Source organism: Typopeltis vanoorti, chromosome 13 (genome assembly GCF_054136105.1).
Source record: "Typopeltis vanoorti isolate ZY-2024b chromosome 13, IOZ_Tvanoo_1.0, whole genome shotgun sequence".
Taxonomy (NCBI): domain Eukaryota; kingdom Metazoa; phylum Arthropoda; class Arachnida; order Uropygi; family Thelyphonidae; genus Typopeltis; species Typopeltis vanoorti.
Genome location: NC_143561.1, coordinates 28157668 through 28176048, shown reverse-complemented (window position 1 = coordinate 28176048; position 18381 = coordinate 28157668). Strand labels below are relative to the sequence as shown.

The 18381-nt window shown below is 37.1% G+C and overlaps 1 protein-coding gene across 1 annotated transcript in view; it reads left to right on the top strand.

Annotated features, from left to right (window-relative positions):
- LOC150100012 (protein white-like) overlaps window positions 1–18381 on the top strand; it is a 246751-nt gene that overhangs the window by 27517 nt on the left and 200853 nt on the right. Inside the window, exon 2 of the mRNA XM_090403080.1 lies at window positions 1908–1927. Within this exon, the coding sequence (XP_090259206.1) occupies window positions 1908–1927 (20 nt within the window). The remainder of the gene's footprint in view (window positions 1–1907; window positions 1928–18381) is intronic.

The window sequence follows — 18381 nt, the reverse complement described above, 5'->3', positions numbered from 1 at the left end:
TCCCATCTATCTAGCTTATTTAAATCCTCTTGCAGGGCTACCACATCTGCACTATTACTAATAGTTCTTCCCAGCTTCACATCATCCGCAAACAACTGAATATCCCCTTGCAATCCACTGGCAATGTCATTGATATATAAGCTAAACAATATAGGTCCTAGTACAGAGCCCTGGGGGAACCCACTTGTAACCCTCTGCCTCCTTGAAACTGCTCCACCATACACAGCTCTCTGATACCTATCAGACAACCAATCCTGAATCCAGTTGACCAATCTGACATCCAGACCCATGTGCTGCAACTTAAATATCAGCTTATCATGTGGCATCCTGTCAAATGCCTTTGCTAAGTCTAAGAAAATTGCAGTATATGCCTTTCCCTCATCTAATGTTCTTGTAACTTTATTATAAAAGGCTAGCATATTGCTAAAACAAGAGCGCCCTTTCACAAATCCACGTTGACTCTCACAGATAACATTACCCTCATCTGCCCAATGCTGTATTCGGTCCCTCACTATTTTCTCCAAGATCTTAACAACTACTGATGACACACAGACTGGCCTATAATTAGACACTTCCAGTCTGTTACCACCTTATGCAATGGCACTATCTTACCTTCCTTCCATTCCCTGGGCACCTTTGCCGAAGCTTTCCAGACTTTCATTGAAAAGCCAGGTTAAAGGCACTGTCAGTTCCCTGGCACATTCTCTCAAAGCTCGTGGTGAAATACCATCCAGTCCCAAAGCTTTACTGACATCCAGAGTACTCAGTATCTGAAACACACTCTCCTCCTGTACTTCTAAACCTCGAACCAGCCCTATCCCTCTAGCATTAAAACTGACTCCTCTAGGATGAAATACCCCAATAAAGTGTTCATTGAACAATTCCACTATGTCCTCTGCATCAGTCACTCTATTCCCATTTTTATCCCACAATATCATTCTTTCACAGTCATTTCTCCTCCTGCTGGCCACATAGCTAAAAAATTCCATAGGATTTTCTTTGAATCTTAGGGCCAATCTCCTCTCATATTCCAGTTTTGCCTTCTTTACCATAGTCTCTCTTCTGGTCTGTGTCTTGTATTCTTCATGCATCCTCTTTTTACCTGTCTCCCTATATCTCTTCCATAGCCTCTTTTTCGCTTGCAATTCCTGTTTAATATTGTTTGTCATCCACTTTACTCCAAATTGTGTCCTCTTCTTTACTTATGTATACAACTTACCATTGCTGCTAACAAATATTATTTCACAATTTCCCACACACTAATGATATCCTGGCCTTCCAATTCCTCTCCCCATGAAACTTCACCAAGTTGACGTCTTAGACTATTAAAATCACCAGCCATATAATTCCACATACGTTTCCATCTCTTTGATACTCCAGCTTGTCTATTCATTTTCCAACTCAAAACCATATGGTCACTCTCTCCAAGTGGTGAGAGATAAGTCATCTCAGTCATTATCAACTCTTCTGATGCTGTAACCAAATCCAAAACTCTTGAACCTCTTGTTCCCTCTGTTACGTGTTGCCTAAGACATTTGCCCCTCTAGAATTCTAGAAATTCCATTCCCCTATTGCTACATGCATCTTCCTCTCTCCAATTTATACTACTGTAGTTAAAATCTCCCGTAACAATCATTCTTCTTGCACTTGCCAAACTTAGCTGTCTAAATATCTCCTGGTCCACATCCTCTGTGCTCCTGGGTCTGTAGCAACACCCCACTAAATATCCTGTCTTGCCTACCTCTACCTCACACCATATGCTCTCAAAATCATTTGTCTCACTTCCTTCCAAAGCCTCCACTCTTAGAGGATGGTAAGACTAAATAAGTACTCAAATTATGTTCATACCAGTGTTTGAAAATTAATTTGAGTATAATTATATATTCAATGTATTTATTTCTTTTTAGGTTTCGAAATCATACTATAGGTATGTATGTTTTAATATATTTTTATTTTATTTTATTTCACAACATTTTCAACCAGCCAATAAAATACAATCTTTCTGGTTATCTAACAATTTGGTTTGATCAGTATTTTAATCTTTGTTAATAAATAAAATTTTATAAAAAGATTATCTCTGCATCCAAAAAAAAAAAGTTCCTGTTGACATTGAAATAATATTAGTAGCCATAATGCTAGAAATAAAAGAAACATGACTCACATTAAATAATTTAATCTATAAAATATTATAAAATTATAAATTATAATATAAATTACATGTATAATATATAAATTATAAAATAGAATTTATAAAATATTTGCCTATTTGTCAAAGGTATCTTCGGCACAGAAATTATTATTATTATTACTTGACACCTCCAGGGAGTTCAACGACTCATCAAAGGGAATGACATACTCTCCAACTCTCCGTTTCCACCACTCAATCCACCAACTACAGCAAACCACATCATCTACACCAATGCCATCTACTGTCCACCACTGCCACTAGTATTTTCACAGACAATCACAAACATTCATGCCCATGGCAGGATTTGAGCCCACAGCCTTTTGACTGGAGAGCAGATATGCTAACCACTCAGCCAGCCAAGCTGGCACAATTAACAGAAAAATTCTAAATAGTGCAACAGTCATTTTTGTAAGGAACAAAACAGTCAATAATTCCTAATTAAATATATATCTATTTATTATTATTAAGAGAGACCTCCAGGGAGTCAGGGACTCATTGAGGATGGCCACATACTGCATGCACCACCACCACCACCACCAGCATGATAGCTGGTGCATGCATACTGCATGCACCAGCTATCATACTTATTCTTGAATTCATTCACACTGCTTGCACTTAACACTCACAACATCCAATGGAAATCCATTCCAATCATGCACCATCCTATGAGAGAAAAATCTAGCCTTCACCCCTTCTTATTGGCATTCATTCTCAGCTTCCAAGTATGGCCTCTTGTCCTTTCCCCACTCTCCATAAATTGAAAATGAAAAATTCCATCAATTGAAATACTGTATGACTCTTTCAGGAATTTGTAAGTCTCAATCATATCAACTGTCTTTCTCCTGTTTCCTAGTGTCTGCAGTCTACAAATTCTCAATCTGTCTTCATAATCAGTATTCCATAATCCTGATATCATTTTTAACACTCTCTTTTGCACTCTCTCTCCAATATACCAGAATCACAACAGAAATCAGGAGACCATAACTGCACACATAATCCAAGTGAGGTCTCATCAAAGCCTTGTAAAGAGGCAAAATGACATCCTTATCTTTACTTGTCAACATTTGTTTCAGAATTGCAATTATCTTTTGAATTGTGTTTGCAATCTTTGCTACATGGCCCTTGAACTTCAACTTCCTATATACGAAGTGTGGTTATTAAATAATGAGACTTGTTGCAAAAAGTGTGATTTATTATTACAATTGTACAACTTAATTGTTATCCCCTTCAACATACCCCCCCCCCTCTTCTATCTATACACCATTGCATACAAATTTCCATTGTTGGAAGCAATGCTGCAAGTCATCAGGTGTTATCTGCTTCAGTAGTGCTGCTGTTTTCTCCTTTACCGTCCACTGACTGAAAATGGATGCCCTTCAATACAGATTTCAACTTTGGAAAAAGGTAAAAGTCACATGGAGCTCAGTCCTGTGAGTAAGGTGGATGGTCCAACACTGGGATCTTCTTATCAGCCAGATACTGCTTTACAGACAGTGCACTGTGGGTGGAGCATTGTCCTGATGAAGAATCCAAGCGTTGTTCTTCCACAGATCGGGGTCTCTTCTTCCTCACTCTTTCTCTCAGCTTGTCCAGAACCTCAAAATAATAATATTGGTTAACTGTCTGACCCAATGGTACCCATTCAACCATTACCACACCATCGATATTAAAAAAAATGATCAGCATTGCCTTCCGTTTTGACTGAGAGCAGTATCTGGCTGATAAGAAGATCCCAGTACTGGACAATCCACCTTACTCACCAGACTTAGCTCCATGCAACTTTTAAATTTTTACAAAGTTGAAATCTGCATTGAAGGGCACCCATTTTCAATAAGTGGATGAGGTAAAGGAGAAAATGGTAGTGCTACTGAAGCAGATTAACACCTGATGACTTGCAGCACTGCTTCCAGCAATGGAAAATTCGTATGCAACAGTGTATAGATAGAGGAGGGGAGTATGTTTAAGGGGATAACAATTAAGTTGTACAATTGTAATACTAAACCACATCTTTGCAACCAGTCTCGTTATTTAATAGCCACACCTCGTACTAACACTCCAAGATCCCTAGCCTCATCAGTTTCATTAAGCATAATTCCACCAATATAATACTGCATTGGAATATCTAATCACGCTGAAGTGAATGACTTTACATTTACTGACATCCATTTTCCCATGCCCACAATTCCAGCCTATTCAAATCACTCTGCAAGTACTGCATATCAGAAGCATTCCTGATTACCTTACCTATCTTTGTATCATCAGCAAATAGCTGTATGTCACCTGTCAAATCCTTCCCAATATCATTAATGTATAGATTGAATAACAGTGAACCAAGCACTGATCCTTGTGGTACACCACTGGTTACCTTAAATCTTGCAGACTCACATCCCCCGTATACCACTTTTTGATAATCTGTCAGTCAGCCATTATATCCATGCTAATATTCTATAATCCAAACCCATATTCTCCAATTTATGCAACAGTCTACTATTCTGTATTCTGTCAAAAGTCTTAGCAAAATCCAAAAGTATCATGGTGTATCCATTCCCCTTGTCTAGTTCAGTGGTAACATTGTAGAATGTGAGCAAGTTGTTAAAACATGACCTTCCCTTAGTAAATCCATGTTGCTCGTTGCAAAGTAGAGATTCACTGTCAACCCATTTCTGAATGTGAGCCCTAACAGATTTTTCCAAAATCTTCACCACCACTCTTGAGATACTGATTGGTCTATAGTTGGATACATCGGTCTTAGCACCACCCTTGTGCAATGGAATTACCATACATTCTTTCCATTCCAGCGGAATCTTCCCTGTTCTGAGACTCGTTAAATAGCCTGGTTCAGCCAGTTCAGCTAAACACTCTTTTAGTACACATGCTGAAGATCCCATCAATCCCTATTGCTGAATTCTTATTCAGTTTGTACAACAGCTCTAACATCTCATCCTCATACACCTGAGCACACACCAGGTTGACAGCTTTTAACAAAATGGGCACTCATTAGTTGAACAACTTCTTCTGCATCTGTATCCCTCATCGCATCTGCATTTAGAAGAGTTATTCTTCATATTCATTCTTTCTTTTACTTGCAGCATATCGATAGAATTCTTGTGGGTTGTCTTTGGTACGCAGAGCTAGTTTCTTTTTGTACTCAGATTTTGCTTTCCGTACAACAGTTGTGGCTATTCTAGCCTGCTGTTTATAATTTTCATAATGCACATCATCCTTATGCACACGGTATTCCTTTGACATCATCCTTTTCTTACGAATTTCTTGCTTAATAAGATTACACATCCATTTGACTCCTACCCTATTTATTCTTTGAACTCTCAGGGAAACACTCTGATATCACATTATTTAAGTATTGTTTAAATGCTTACCATGCACTGTCAATATTCTCCCATCCATCAACCGATCTCATTCTTCTGAACTCACTATACTTCTCAGTTCGTCATAATTTCTTGCTTTGTAGTTCAGCATGCAACTTTTACTGAATGGAACATTCATAAACTTAGTCACTTCCCAAGTGAGTACCACATGATCACCATCACCAGCTGGAGGCAGAAGAGTTACATCTTTAACTGAAACACCCTATTACAAATCTAACACTCTTTGACCTCAAGTTCCTTCTGCCACATGCTGCTTGAGGAAGTTGTCTTGCATCAGCTCAATAAATGCATTTTTGTTCTTCTCATGAGATTCTACTGCTACCTAATCAATATTTGGATAATTAAAGTCTCCCATTATGATTACTCTTTTTGCAAAAGACGGCCTGTGACTAGTGGTTTGCCACAGGGTTCTGTTCTTGGACCACTGCTGTTCAATTTGTTCATTAACAATATAGGAAAGGATCTGAGAGGAAGTGTTCATTGTTCGCTGATGATGCAAAGTTGGGTACAGCAATTGTGAGTGCACAGGATGTCAAAATTTTGCAAGATGATTTGGATAGTTTGGAGGACTGGGCTAAGAAAAATGGATGTCAATTTAATGTGGCAAAGTGTATGATTATGCATTTTGGGGTGAAAAGATTAGCAGCAGTATATCACATTGGTGGAACCGTACTCCAGGAGATCGATGAGGCCAGGGATTTGGGAGTGTTGGTGGATAGGGAGTTGAAGTTTAGAGGGCACATCACAAAAGTGACCAAATCAGCTCATCAAATCACTTGGTTGCTGAAAAATACTTTAACAAGCAGAGACAAACAGGTTATTGTTCCTCTGTATCGAGCCTTGATAAGACCCCATCTAGACTACTGTGCCCAGATATGGGTGCCATGGTTTCTTCTTAATGGAGAGGATCCAGAGAGAAGTGACCAAGATGATAGCAACTCTATGAAATGAACCTTATGAGAACAGGTTGAAGATTTGTGGGTTGCAGAAATTGGTTGATAGGCTGAAAAGAGGTGATATGATTGAGACATTCAGATTACTGAAGGGTTTCTATAAGATTAATTCAGAAGATATTTTTGAGAATAGGACTGGTGGTGGGAGGACTAGGAGCCATACATGGAAGCTGGGCAAGAATGTGGTTAGCAAGAGTGTTAGAGCTAGGTTTTTTACTTGGAGAGTGGTGAATGAGTGGAATAAGCTGCCAGAGTCTGTTGTGGGTGCTATGACTGTGAATGAGTTCAAGGCAAGGTATGATAGATACTGTGTGAATGTCGAATAGTTGTTCTTGACATGATGTTAGGGCTTCCCTTGATAAGTCTGTCGACTCCTTGGAGTTGCCCGAAATAATAATAATCAATAGCATGTTTTATTATAGAGTCACCATACCAAATAACTTCTTTCTTTTTACTAACAACATCACTTACTTGATTTCCGTTACTTCCTTACATGTCTGTTTCCATGCTTTGTTGTTTCTTATTTTTCTGCTTAATTTTCATTTTCTCCCTGTGCTCATTTAAATACCTGTCGACTTTTTTGTAATTCTCACATTGTTTCTCTGATAATCTGCTTTAATTTTGCTATTTTGGAGGTTAATTCATTTTCATGAACCTTTGCCACAACTCCAATAACCTCGTTAGCAGGGCTAGCTTTCTTGTTCTCGCCTGCAGTGCTCTTTTGGCGCCATTTTAAACTTGTTGTTGAAGTATCTTAATAAAAATATGTTATAAAATACTAAAGACCCTAAAATCTACACTAATATACTTTAAAACACTAATTTTCTGATGAGAAACACAATAAAACAGACAAAAATTATCGATTTTACACACTTGCTAAATTCACCGACCAACCATGACGTATCCTCGAACCAATTCTATATATATAATTAAATAATTAAATAAACAAATTAGGAAAGATTAGCAAATTGAAAAAGTACTATCTCTCATCCATCTGTCTATTCATTGGGCATCATCAGATGCTGTATGGTCACTCCATTTCTCAGTGATGTACCATACCAGTCCTTGCTAGGTGGTCCTGTTGTTATGCATCTCTGGAGGCTTTGACTCTCTGAAGATCAACCACTCCAGACACATCATACATTCATCTCGTTGAGGGTCTACCTCTTCCTCTTTTTTCCAATAACTTTACATTCTATAACTGTCTTGAGAAGTTCTCCTCCATCCTTCCAATGTGCCAAAGTATTTCAGCTTTCTTCTGAATTCAAATTGATTCTCATCTATTAATCCTTTCTAGCATCCAGTCATTTGTCCACCTTTCAGTATATGATCAACCCTAAAAAGCAGCTGTCATTTTTCCTATCAGACTTCTTTAGGTTCCAAGTCTGACATCCATAAATCGCTGTTGGAAAAACAGCAACATCCTGAATCCTCAGCTGTGTTCCTCTGGAGATAGATCCATCCTTCCAAATTTAGACAAGTCTCTTGACTGTTATTTTAGTTATTCCTAACTTCTGTATCTTCTGAACAGCAATTTTTCATGTTAATAATAGATCCCAGGTACTTGAACATGCTTGCTGACTTCTTCAGTTCTCTCTTCATTAAGGTACACTTGTTTCCCAGGAGCTTCCCTGTCTGCATTTCCTTTGAGAGTCATAATTTTTGTCCTGCTACGATTGAGCTGAATCTTGTTACTGATCTCATTAACGTTATCAAGGATTCATCTTAGTTCTTCCTTGTCATTGCAAAGGAGTACATACCTAAAATTATTGATCAATGTGCCACCTTTTCTAATTCCTATGTTAAGCTTATCCAATGCTACACACACACACAATATCCTCAACATAGATACTAAACAGCAGAAAGTTGGCATCCCTGCCTAACAACTCCCTTGCTGACCTGAAGCCAATCAGTTATTCCATCACCTGTTTTTACTGTGGCTTCTTGTTCACTTTGCAAATCAGCTATCAACCTTATAACGTGTTGAGGAAAACCCATGCAGCACCTCCAAAGCACAGTTGGGAGAATGAATACGTTGCATTCTTTGACCGGAAATGGCCTAAGTTTGATTTTCATCATGAAGGAAGGAATTTTTATATGGCTTTTGTCAATTGAAGGTGAGTTAGCCAATCTCATATGGAGGTAACAGTGTTTTTTCTCCAAGAAACTCATGTTTTTTATCACACACAAATTCAGCCTCTAGGACACACAAACAATTTACAGACATAAAAAGAAAGTGATGGTGGTGGGCAGTAGATGGCGTTAGTGTCGATGTTGGAGACGGAGAGTTGTAGAGTGGTTCCTCCCTCGATGAGTCTTTGGACTCCTTGGAGGTGTCACAAAATAATAAAAATAATAATAGTAATAATTATTATTATTATTTTCATTAAATTGCACAATTTCGTATGCTGAACACAGTCATAAGATTTGGAGTAGTCTATGAAATACATTAACATAGGGAATCTAAATTCTTTATACTTTTCACTGATCTGTCTAAAACAAAGATTTTGAACTCTCGAACCCTTGCCTTTCCTAATGCCTGCTTGTTCATTGAATATCTCTATCTCAGCTTTGGCCTCAGTCCTATTTAGAATTTATAAATTAAAGATGCCAAGAAATTATATTCTTGGTTTAATCATTTATCCAAGTGTAAGCAAACAAAGTTTGTGTCTGAAGTAATGTCTGTAATACAGAGATGTCTTTAAGGATATGTGCTTTGCATTATGGGATACTAAGGCAAGTGATGTGAAGTCATTTGCCTCAGTGCTGAAATTACTTCAGGCACAAACTTTGTTTGATTATGCTTGGATAAATGATTAAACCAAGAATATAATTTCTTGGCATCTTTAATTTATAGTATAACCAATTGGAAAAACTTTCAAGACCTATTTAGAATTTTCACCCATACACAGTACTAATGTACTATAGGTTGATCAACCAACTTCTAGTGTATGGACTTAATATATATATATATATATATATATATATATATATATATATATAAAAGAAGGATCGTTAATAAAATCTTTCTTGCATGAGAGATTAAACTAATAGTTTTATAGTTCTTGAATTATATAGTTCTATCTCCCATAAAGAAGAGAAATAGGCCATCGGATCTACTTGAGTTTGGACAATAAAGTAATGTTTCATGATTTTTCTTGTAAAGATGTTCCATGAGGAATCTGTTCTTATGTAAGATTTTAGTTTTATTCCAGAAGACTCTGTGCCTAGTAGAGATGGCATATTTAGTAAGGCTAGATTGTTCTAGTTCAAGATACTTAATATAAGATTTATGTCCCTGATGATGGACAAAGGTATCTCTTTTGGATTGTTAAAATATCACCCCCAAAAGCAAGTTATCATTGTGCATGCTTCTGTGGAGATGGGACATGCTAGGAATATGTTTTCCAGTATTTTACTACAAAAAATATCACAAGTATTTGGTTGGCCAGAGAATACAAAGGATGATGCGGGTAATATGCATCAGCAAATAAATTCAATAAATAGAGGGCAGATAATTATTATGGAGATATAGATTGGAAGGAGAAAAGATCATATGGGTAGAATGAAATGGAATTTATGTAGCTTCTTGGGGATTACCTAAGGCAGCATGTAATGGAAGGCACAAGGGGATTGAGAGTGTTTGAACTTGTGATTACATTTTAGGATTTGTGTATAATTAAGGTGGATAATTGCCACCAGTCATTGAGAGTGATCATTTAGTTTTGATCTGGGAGGTGGCTAAGCATGTGGAATTTTCGGTAAAGAACGGTTTGATTTGGAATTATAAGGGTGGGAACTATAAGAAACTTAGAAAATTACTTGGAGCAGTACCATGGGAGGATATACTTTAAGGAAAACATGTTATTATTGCATGTAAAGTGGTAAAGAAATGTTTGAAGGAACAAGTAGCTAACTGCATACCAAGAGTTAAGAGAATTAATAAACTGAGAATTAAATGGATGTGTTACAGCATTAAGCAAGAGTTAGAAAGAAAGAAGCATGTAGAAGTGATTCATAATATAGAGGTGACTAGCAAGCCCATGAAGACTAGAAGAGTGACTGGTATGGTAAGAAAGACAAAATTGGAGACTGAGGGAGATTAGCCAAATGAGCTAAGAATAATCCAAGAGAGTTCTTTCAATATGTGGCAAGCAAAAGAAAGAATGACTACAGTAGAATGATTTTGAAGAATGCAGATCTTACGGAAATGACTAAAGCAGATGAATTAGTTGAATTGTTGAATAGTCATTTTGCAAGAGTGTATCATCCATCATATAATACACTGGTGTCCAAAAGCTAAGGCCGAACTACATTTTTATCTTTACATGAAAAAATTTTCATGACTACAGCCAAATGTGGACATATATTTATTGCCATCATAATAATAAATTATGTTACACAAAAAATGTGTTATAAATTTTGCACAAATAAAATTGCAATATGTTTTTGGCAAAAGTTACAAATTTCCTAAGGATGCAGTTGAGGAATTAATGTACAGTGCTTACAGAAAACTATGCAGAGAGACATTTCGGTATGGAATATGTCCACCCTGAACTGCGATGCAGCACTCACAATGTCATACTATGCTTAGCACCAAGTGAATCAGGAGTTATTGAGGCAAACCAGCCCACTCCTTCTTCAGAGGAAGGAATAAGGAATTGTTTGTTTTCTGGAGGAGAATTTTGAGCAGCAATGTATCTCCCTATTGCATCCCAAATGTGTTCTATGAGACTGAGATCTATGGAGTGTCCTAGCCACTCAAATCAGTTAATATTCTTGGTCTCCAGAAATATCTCCACTACTCGAATACGATGTGGTGTGGCATTGTCATCCAGAAAATTGAATTTTTCACCCACAGCACCGTAGAACAATTGAACATGATGTTGAAGAACTTTGTTGCAATATTGTTCACCAGTCATTGTCCCTTTTTCCAACATTTGTAGTTTGGTGCTTCAATTAAGCATAATGACTTCCCACACAATGATCCCAGTACCACTCTATCTACCCCTTTCAAGAACTTGCGATGGTAAGCAGTACCACTTTCAAGCCAAATCAAGTCATGTAGAATTAGAAGAAAGACTAAAATGACTCTCATCTGTAAAGACTACATTAGCCTGTTGGTGTCTTGTCCAATTTTTATGGATACACATGCTCTGTGATAAGCTGCAGATAAAGGGATGCAGACCACAGGCATATAAACATACTTGCCACAGTTTGTCAAGATATCCATGTATCTGTGCTTGAATGGAGTCGACTTGCAAGCTGACATTCTGTGATGCATCAATTATGCTTTGCTGTTATAACCAAAAATCTGTCTTCATGCTCTGTGTAGAGCGAGGGCAACCTCTTACCAAACATCTGGAACACATTCCATTGGTTTGAAATGCTGCCCAGAGCCTGGATGCAATGCTATGTGAGATTCCAAAGTCTCTGGCAATATCAATAATTCCGTGGCCTTCTTCAAGTTTTCCAGTAAATCTTTCCCACGTGAAATCATCTAGATAATGTCTTTGAGACATCACAAGACATCCAAGTGCAACTTTATTCTAACTGATAAGCTTAGGCGTTGCTGGTTATTCATGACTTATTTTTTCACGGTATTAACAACACCACAAACACTTTTATTAACAAGGATGTTTTATTAACGCTAATATTTCGCTGATTTTCAAATCAGCATCATCAGAGCACAACACACATGTAAACGCGACAGTGAGTGAAACAATATAATTGCAGAAAGACAAAAGATCTAAAGTCCTATTTTTGGCGCCCTCTAACGAAAAAAAAAAAAAAAAAAAAAAAACGCAGCAGTTATCCAGGAGTTTTTCTTAGGATAACGGTCTCCCAAATTTTTGGCAAATTAATGCAACCATATTTGTTAAGGTTGGGAGAATTCTTCAAAGCCATTGCTGACTCAAAAAATAGTCTTTCAGATCTATAACGACTCCTAAATAGCACATTCGTTTTTCTCCATCTAATCCTGTGTGAAGGAGTGTCCAAAGCGTGGTCTGCCAGTCCCGACTTGCCATAGTAATAGTAGCGAATGTATCTTTCATGTTCTTCCAGGCGGATGTTCACTGATCTTCCTGTTTGCCCATAATAGGCCAAGTCACAGTCACATGGAACTTCATACACTCCTGGGTGTGCTAAAGGGTGAAGTCTATCCTTTGGTGAGCGGATCAGAGTTGCCAGCTTGACATAAGGCTTGAAGGTGGTGCGAAGGCCATGTTTCACCAATACTTTGGCTATCTTTTCCGATGTACCTCTGATGTAGGGAATAGAAATGGTCATGTTGTATTCTTGTGTATTGGGGGGGGGGCAAGGTAATGGGCCTATGTAGTATTTTTTCTATTTTGTAGGGATTGTAGCCGTTGGCTAAGAACGTATGGCGCAGGTACTGGAGTTCAGTGGTCAGAGCTGTATCGTTAGAACAAATGGCTCTGGCTCTGTGTGTCAGTGTTTTTAAAATGCCGTACTGTTGGACTGGATGATGATGTGATTGTTTATGTGATTGTTTACATGGAACACTTTGAAAACAAAGTACTTACCACAGCTACATACAAGCCACTAGTGTGGTTGCGCTATGTAGATGATGTGTTTGCCATCTGGCCCCATGGACAAGACACTTTGGATGCTTTTGTCACCTACCTAAACAGCCAACATCCCAAAATTCACTTCACAGTAGAAAAAGAATCAAATAACTGTTTACCATTTCTTGACACATTAGTCACCCGCCTTTCAGATGGATCACTATCTTTTTCTATTTACAGGAAGCCTACACACACAGGAAGATACCTACATAAACAATCACATCATCATCCAGTCCAACAGTACGGCATTTTAAAAACACTGACACACAGAGCCAGAGCCATTTGTTCTAACGATACAGCTCTGACCACTGAACTCCAGTACCTGCGCCATACGTTCTTAGCCAACGGCTACAATCCCTACAAAATAGAAAAAATACTACATAGGCCCATTACCTTGCCCCCCCCCCCTAATACACAAGAATACAACATGACCATTTCTATTCCCTACATCAGAGGTACATCGGAAAAGATAGCCAAAGTATTGGTGAAACATGGCCTTCGCACCACCTTCAAGCCTCATGTCAAGCTGGCAACTCTGATCCGCTCACCAAAGGATAGACTTCACCCTTTAGCACACCCAGGAGTGTATGAAGTTCCATGTGACTGTGACTTGGCCTATTATGGGCAAACAGGAAGATCAGTGAACATCCGCCTGGAAGAACATGAAAGATACATTCGCTACTATTACTATGGCAAGTCGGGACTGGCAGACCACGCTTTGGACACTCCTTCACACAGGATTAGATGGAGAAAAACGAATGTGCTATTTAGGAGTCGTTATAGATCTGAAAGACTATTTTTTGAGTCAGCAATGGCTTTGAAGAATTCTCCCAACCTTAACAAATATGGTTGCATTAATTTGCCAAAAATTTGGGAGACCGTTATCCTAAGAAAAACTCCTGGATAACTGCTGCGGTTTTTTTTTTTTTTTTTTTTTTTCGTTAGAGGGCGCCAAAAATAGGACTTTAGATCTTTTGTCTTTCTGCAATTATATTGTTTCACTCACTGTCGCGTTTACATGTGTGTTGTGCTCTGATGATGCTGATTTGAAAATCAGCGAAATATTAGCGTTAATAAAACATCCTTGTTAATAAAAGTGTTTGTGGTGTTGTTAATACCGTGAAAAAATAAGTCATGCAACTTTATTCCTACACGAAAAGTGTTTCCTTCAAACACAATTCCTTAGCACAGCCTTTTGCCTTTTATCTGTTGAGTGCTACCACATGATCCCTTTGTGCATGATTCAAAAAGTTTAGAGGCATGTGTAAATAAGTGGATTAGATTGCCAGAGTCAGTTGTGTGTGCTTTGTCAATGAATAATTCAAGGCTAAATATGACAGACATATTATTGACAGTTGTTGATTTTTTTAATTTTTTTATTTATTTACTGGTTATTGAGGAACACCTTGACATGCAAAGATAAAAAGGTTATTCTTCCTCTTTATAAGGCTTTGATAAGGCCCATCTGGATTATTGTGCACAATTTTTTTAGACACGATGAGTCTAATGACTCAACGGAGGTGCCTATATATATATATATATATATATATATATATATATATATATATATATACATGAAAAAGCTTTAATGACTGATACCGAGAAAAAAAAAAGATGACATAATATATTTGGAAAGCCATACTATGGCTAGACTGCTAAATCCATCCTTCTACGTTTGGAAGAACACCGTAGAGATATCTCCTATAACAGTACTAGAGCCAGCGCTCTCTCTCTAGCCACGTTCTCTTTTCATTTAACTCAGACGAAGGCCGCCGACACATTGTGAACTGGACTCAAACTTCTTACATCCATGTGTACTATGATGAACTCGAGAGAAAGATTGTCGAATCTAGAGAAATTTCTCTAGATTCTTCTCGTATCAATAACAGCCTTAGTTTCAGTCTCTCTGATGCACATGTTGCCTCTGTTCAGTATTGGCGCACTCACGATAGCGCGTAGTATACGTTTGTTTGGAACTCAAACTCGCATTTTGTTTTCAAACACACCACTGTCTTTTTGTACTTGTTCTGTTATTACAATTTTAAGTCTCTGTAATTTTTTATATATTTCTTTGATTGTGATACCTGAAGATGTTGATCTATTCAACAAAACTAGTAAACTAGTAGTATCTTTTCAAATATACATGTCATCTTTTTTTCTCTCGGTATCAGTCATTAAAGCTTTTTCATAATATTCCAATTGAGTAAAAATGAATTCTGAAAAAAAAAATAATAATAATAAAAAAAAAAATAAAAAAAAATATATATATATATATATATATACTCATAGGCCTTGGGTAGGGCTCGAATTAGCGGAATATAACCAGCCTTTTACTTAAGACTGAGGAAGCAAATCAAGCTTTGATGAATATTATATATATATATATATATATAACAGCATTAGAAACTTCTTATTTTTTCGATTAGTTTTTAGTTCATTCAACCAGCAGCAAATGTACTAGTGAATGCATGCTTTCTATTAAACAATAGAAAGCATGCATTCATTATTACATTGGCTGCTGGTTAGTAGGTTGCTGTATACTACTGGTAGATACAAGTGTGTCGTGAAGATCAAAATGAATTAATGAAGATCAAACTTGTAAAATCATCCCTTGTTTTTGGCTGCACTCTTGAGTGCAGCCAAAAATATAAAAAAAATCAACAACTGAGGATGTTTCATCGTTATCAGCTGATTCTTTAAATGCTCATAAGAAAAAAACATACCTATCTGGAGCAGTTTTATTTGTTTCCATGCTACTTGTTACTGTGTTTCTGTTGTATGTGCTGCCAGCCCTGATTGCTGTCTTCTTTCATTCTGAATGTCTTTGGTATATTCTGATTGGCAAAACTCTCCATATATGCCTTCTGGAGTCTACCAGGAGTCCACAACTGATGTTGTAGACTCCTGGTTTTTTTAAGTGGTAGATGTGGAGGTTTATTAGTATGTTTTTTCAGGTGGTTAGAGATCTTATTGACTGAGTAGAATTTTTAAATTTTGTTGGCAAAGCAACCTTGCTATTTTATCTGTGACTGATTACATATATGGGAGAATTCTCTAAAGTTTTGGTTTTCTTGTTCATCTGATTGTTTTGGAGGTTTAAGTAGAATTTTTTTTTTTTATTAATGTTCTACTGTGATGGTTACCAACCTTTTTCCACTTGTATACCCCTTTTAAACTCACTTCTATAAATTGTACCCCTTGTTTTTAAAATAACTGTTTTTAAATATTGACATTTATTGTTCCATAACTAATGTTTTGCATTTTGTTTACTTGACTTGTTTTTCTGCCATTACTAATTATTTTTCGTCTATCTACCCCTGAACGGCTCAGCATGTACCTCCAGGGGTATGCCCGCCACCGGTTGGGAACCAATGTTCTATTGTAACCATTTTTTGATAGGACTGAACTCAGGTATTGTAACTTTTGGTTCCTTTTTTTATGTTGTGGAAATTCTGTAGGCCCTATTGTATAAGGAACAGATGATAATGCCTATTTTTTGTGCTGGGTGGCGATGAGATATGGCATGTAGGTAACGTCCTCTATTTGTTGGTTTTCTATAGACTGAGAAGTTGAGTGCATTTTGTTCAGAGACCTCAAGTAGTGTATCCAAAAATAGTCAAGACCTGTCGGTTTCTAATTCAACTGTGAATTTAATTTGAGGATGAAGGTTGTTGAGGTAGGTGACGAATCTAATTGAGTAATGGTACTATGCCAGATAATAAAATATCATCAACATATCTTTGCCAAATTTTAGATTTTGTTCGTTGATGCTGGAGAGCTATTTTTTCAAACTACTTTATGAATAGGTCACAATAGAGAGAGAGGAAAGCCCATTGCTAGTCCTTCCTTCTGTTCAAAATAATCTTGAAATTTGAAAAATGTACTATTGATGCAGTGTTTAAAGAAATCTTCCCAGTCTGTCTGGTGGGAAGATTTCTTGTAGCAGTTGTATTGTTTCTGTTCTTGGAACATTGGTGAAAAGATTTACTGTGTCCAGGCTTGCAAGTATACCAGTAGGAACCGCTGTGATGTCTTTGATGTTTTCTATGAAATTTATGTTGTTCTCTTCATAAAAGGATGCTTGTCTTGTGTAAGGGCTTAGTAGGTTTGGTAGATATTTCGATAGCAAAGAAGTTGAAGAGTATTTTGTATCAACAATAGGTTTCAGTGAGGAGTCTTGTTTGTACAGCTTAGGGACTACGTATATTCCAGGAACCAGAGGTGCCTAGATTCGAAACTTTTTTTTTGTTTCCTCAGACCAGTTCAGCATGTTTTTTTATTAAGTTGTTGGTCTTATTATGGAAATATCCTGTGGGATCATGGTTCAACTTTTCATAGGTGTTAGTGTCTCTAGAAGTGATTTCATTTTTTCTATGTATTCTACGGAGTTCGATACTGTTGTTGAGTTGCCTTTGTTGGCTTTCAGTACTATGATGTTTTTGTCTTTTTGAACATTTTTTAAATTCCTTCATTCTATTTTGGTAATATTGAAGGGTTTTTTCTATACTTGCCATAATATCTAATTTTGGAATCCTACTAGGGGAGATTGCAAAATTAAAACCTCAGGAAGAGATGTTCATTACAGAATCAGATAATGTTCTTGAGGACTATTTCATTAAGTGGTAATTTGCCATTATAGTTGTTTTCCATTGTTTAATCATGTTCAAATATTTTCATTAGTCATTAACTGTGATTACTTGGTTTCTAGTTTTTTAGTTTATTCATGTAATTATCTTGATGAAGTGAAAAAAAGAAGAATTTTCACGTAACTAACCAGGTATGATAATGATGAGTTCAGAAGGTGAGGAGGAGAATTCATAATTCAAAAATTATGAATGGTATGCCAGCAGAATTGTGTGAGGAGAAAGGAGCTCATTTTGTGAATGTGGGATGAGTTTGAAGGGGGGCAGATAGAGCTGTATAAAAGAGATGGGCTACATTTGAATAGATTTGGTGTGAGTCAGTTTGGAGAAACTGTTGCTGAAAGAGAGAATGACTGAAGTGAATGTAAGACCTGAGGAAACAAGAAGTGTTGTGGAAGAGCAAGTGAGAGTAAGTAAGCAAGTTTGTGAATGGAGAGGTAAGCGGCATGAGTAAAGAGAATAAGAGAGAAGGAACACAGAGAGGCTAGGGAAATGGGGGAGGTGAGGGTGGATTTGGGACATTGCATGAAAAGTGTAGATGATGTTTTCAGGATTAGATGTGTGAGTGTGCAAGAAAGGATTAATATAGTGAAGGATGTGGGGGGTGACATTTAGGTCTAG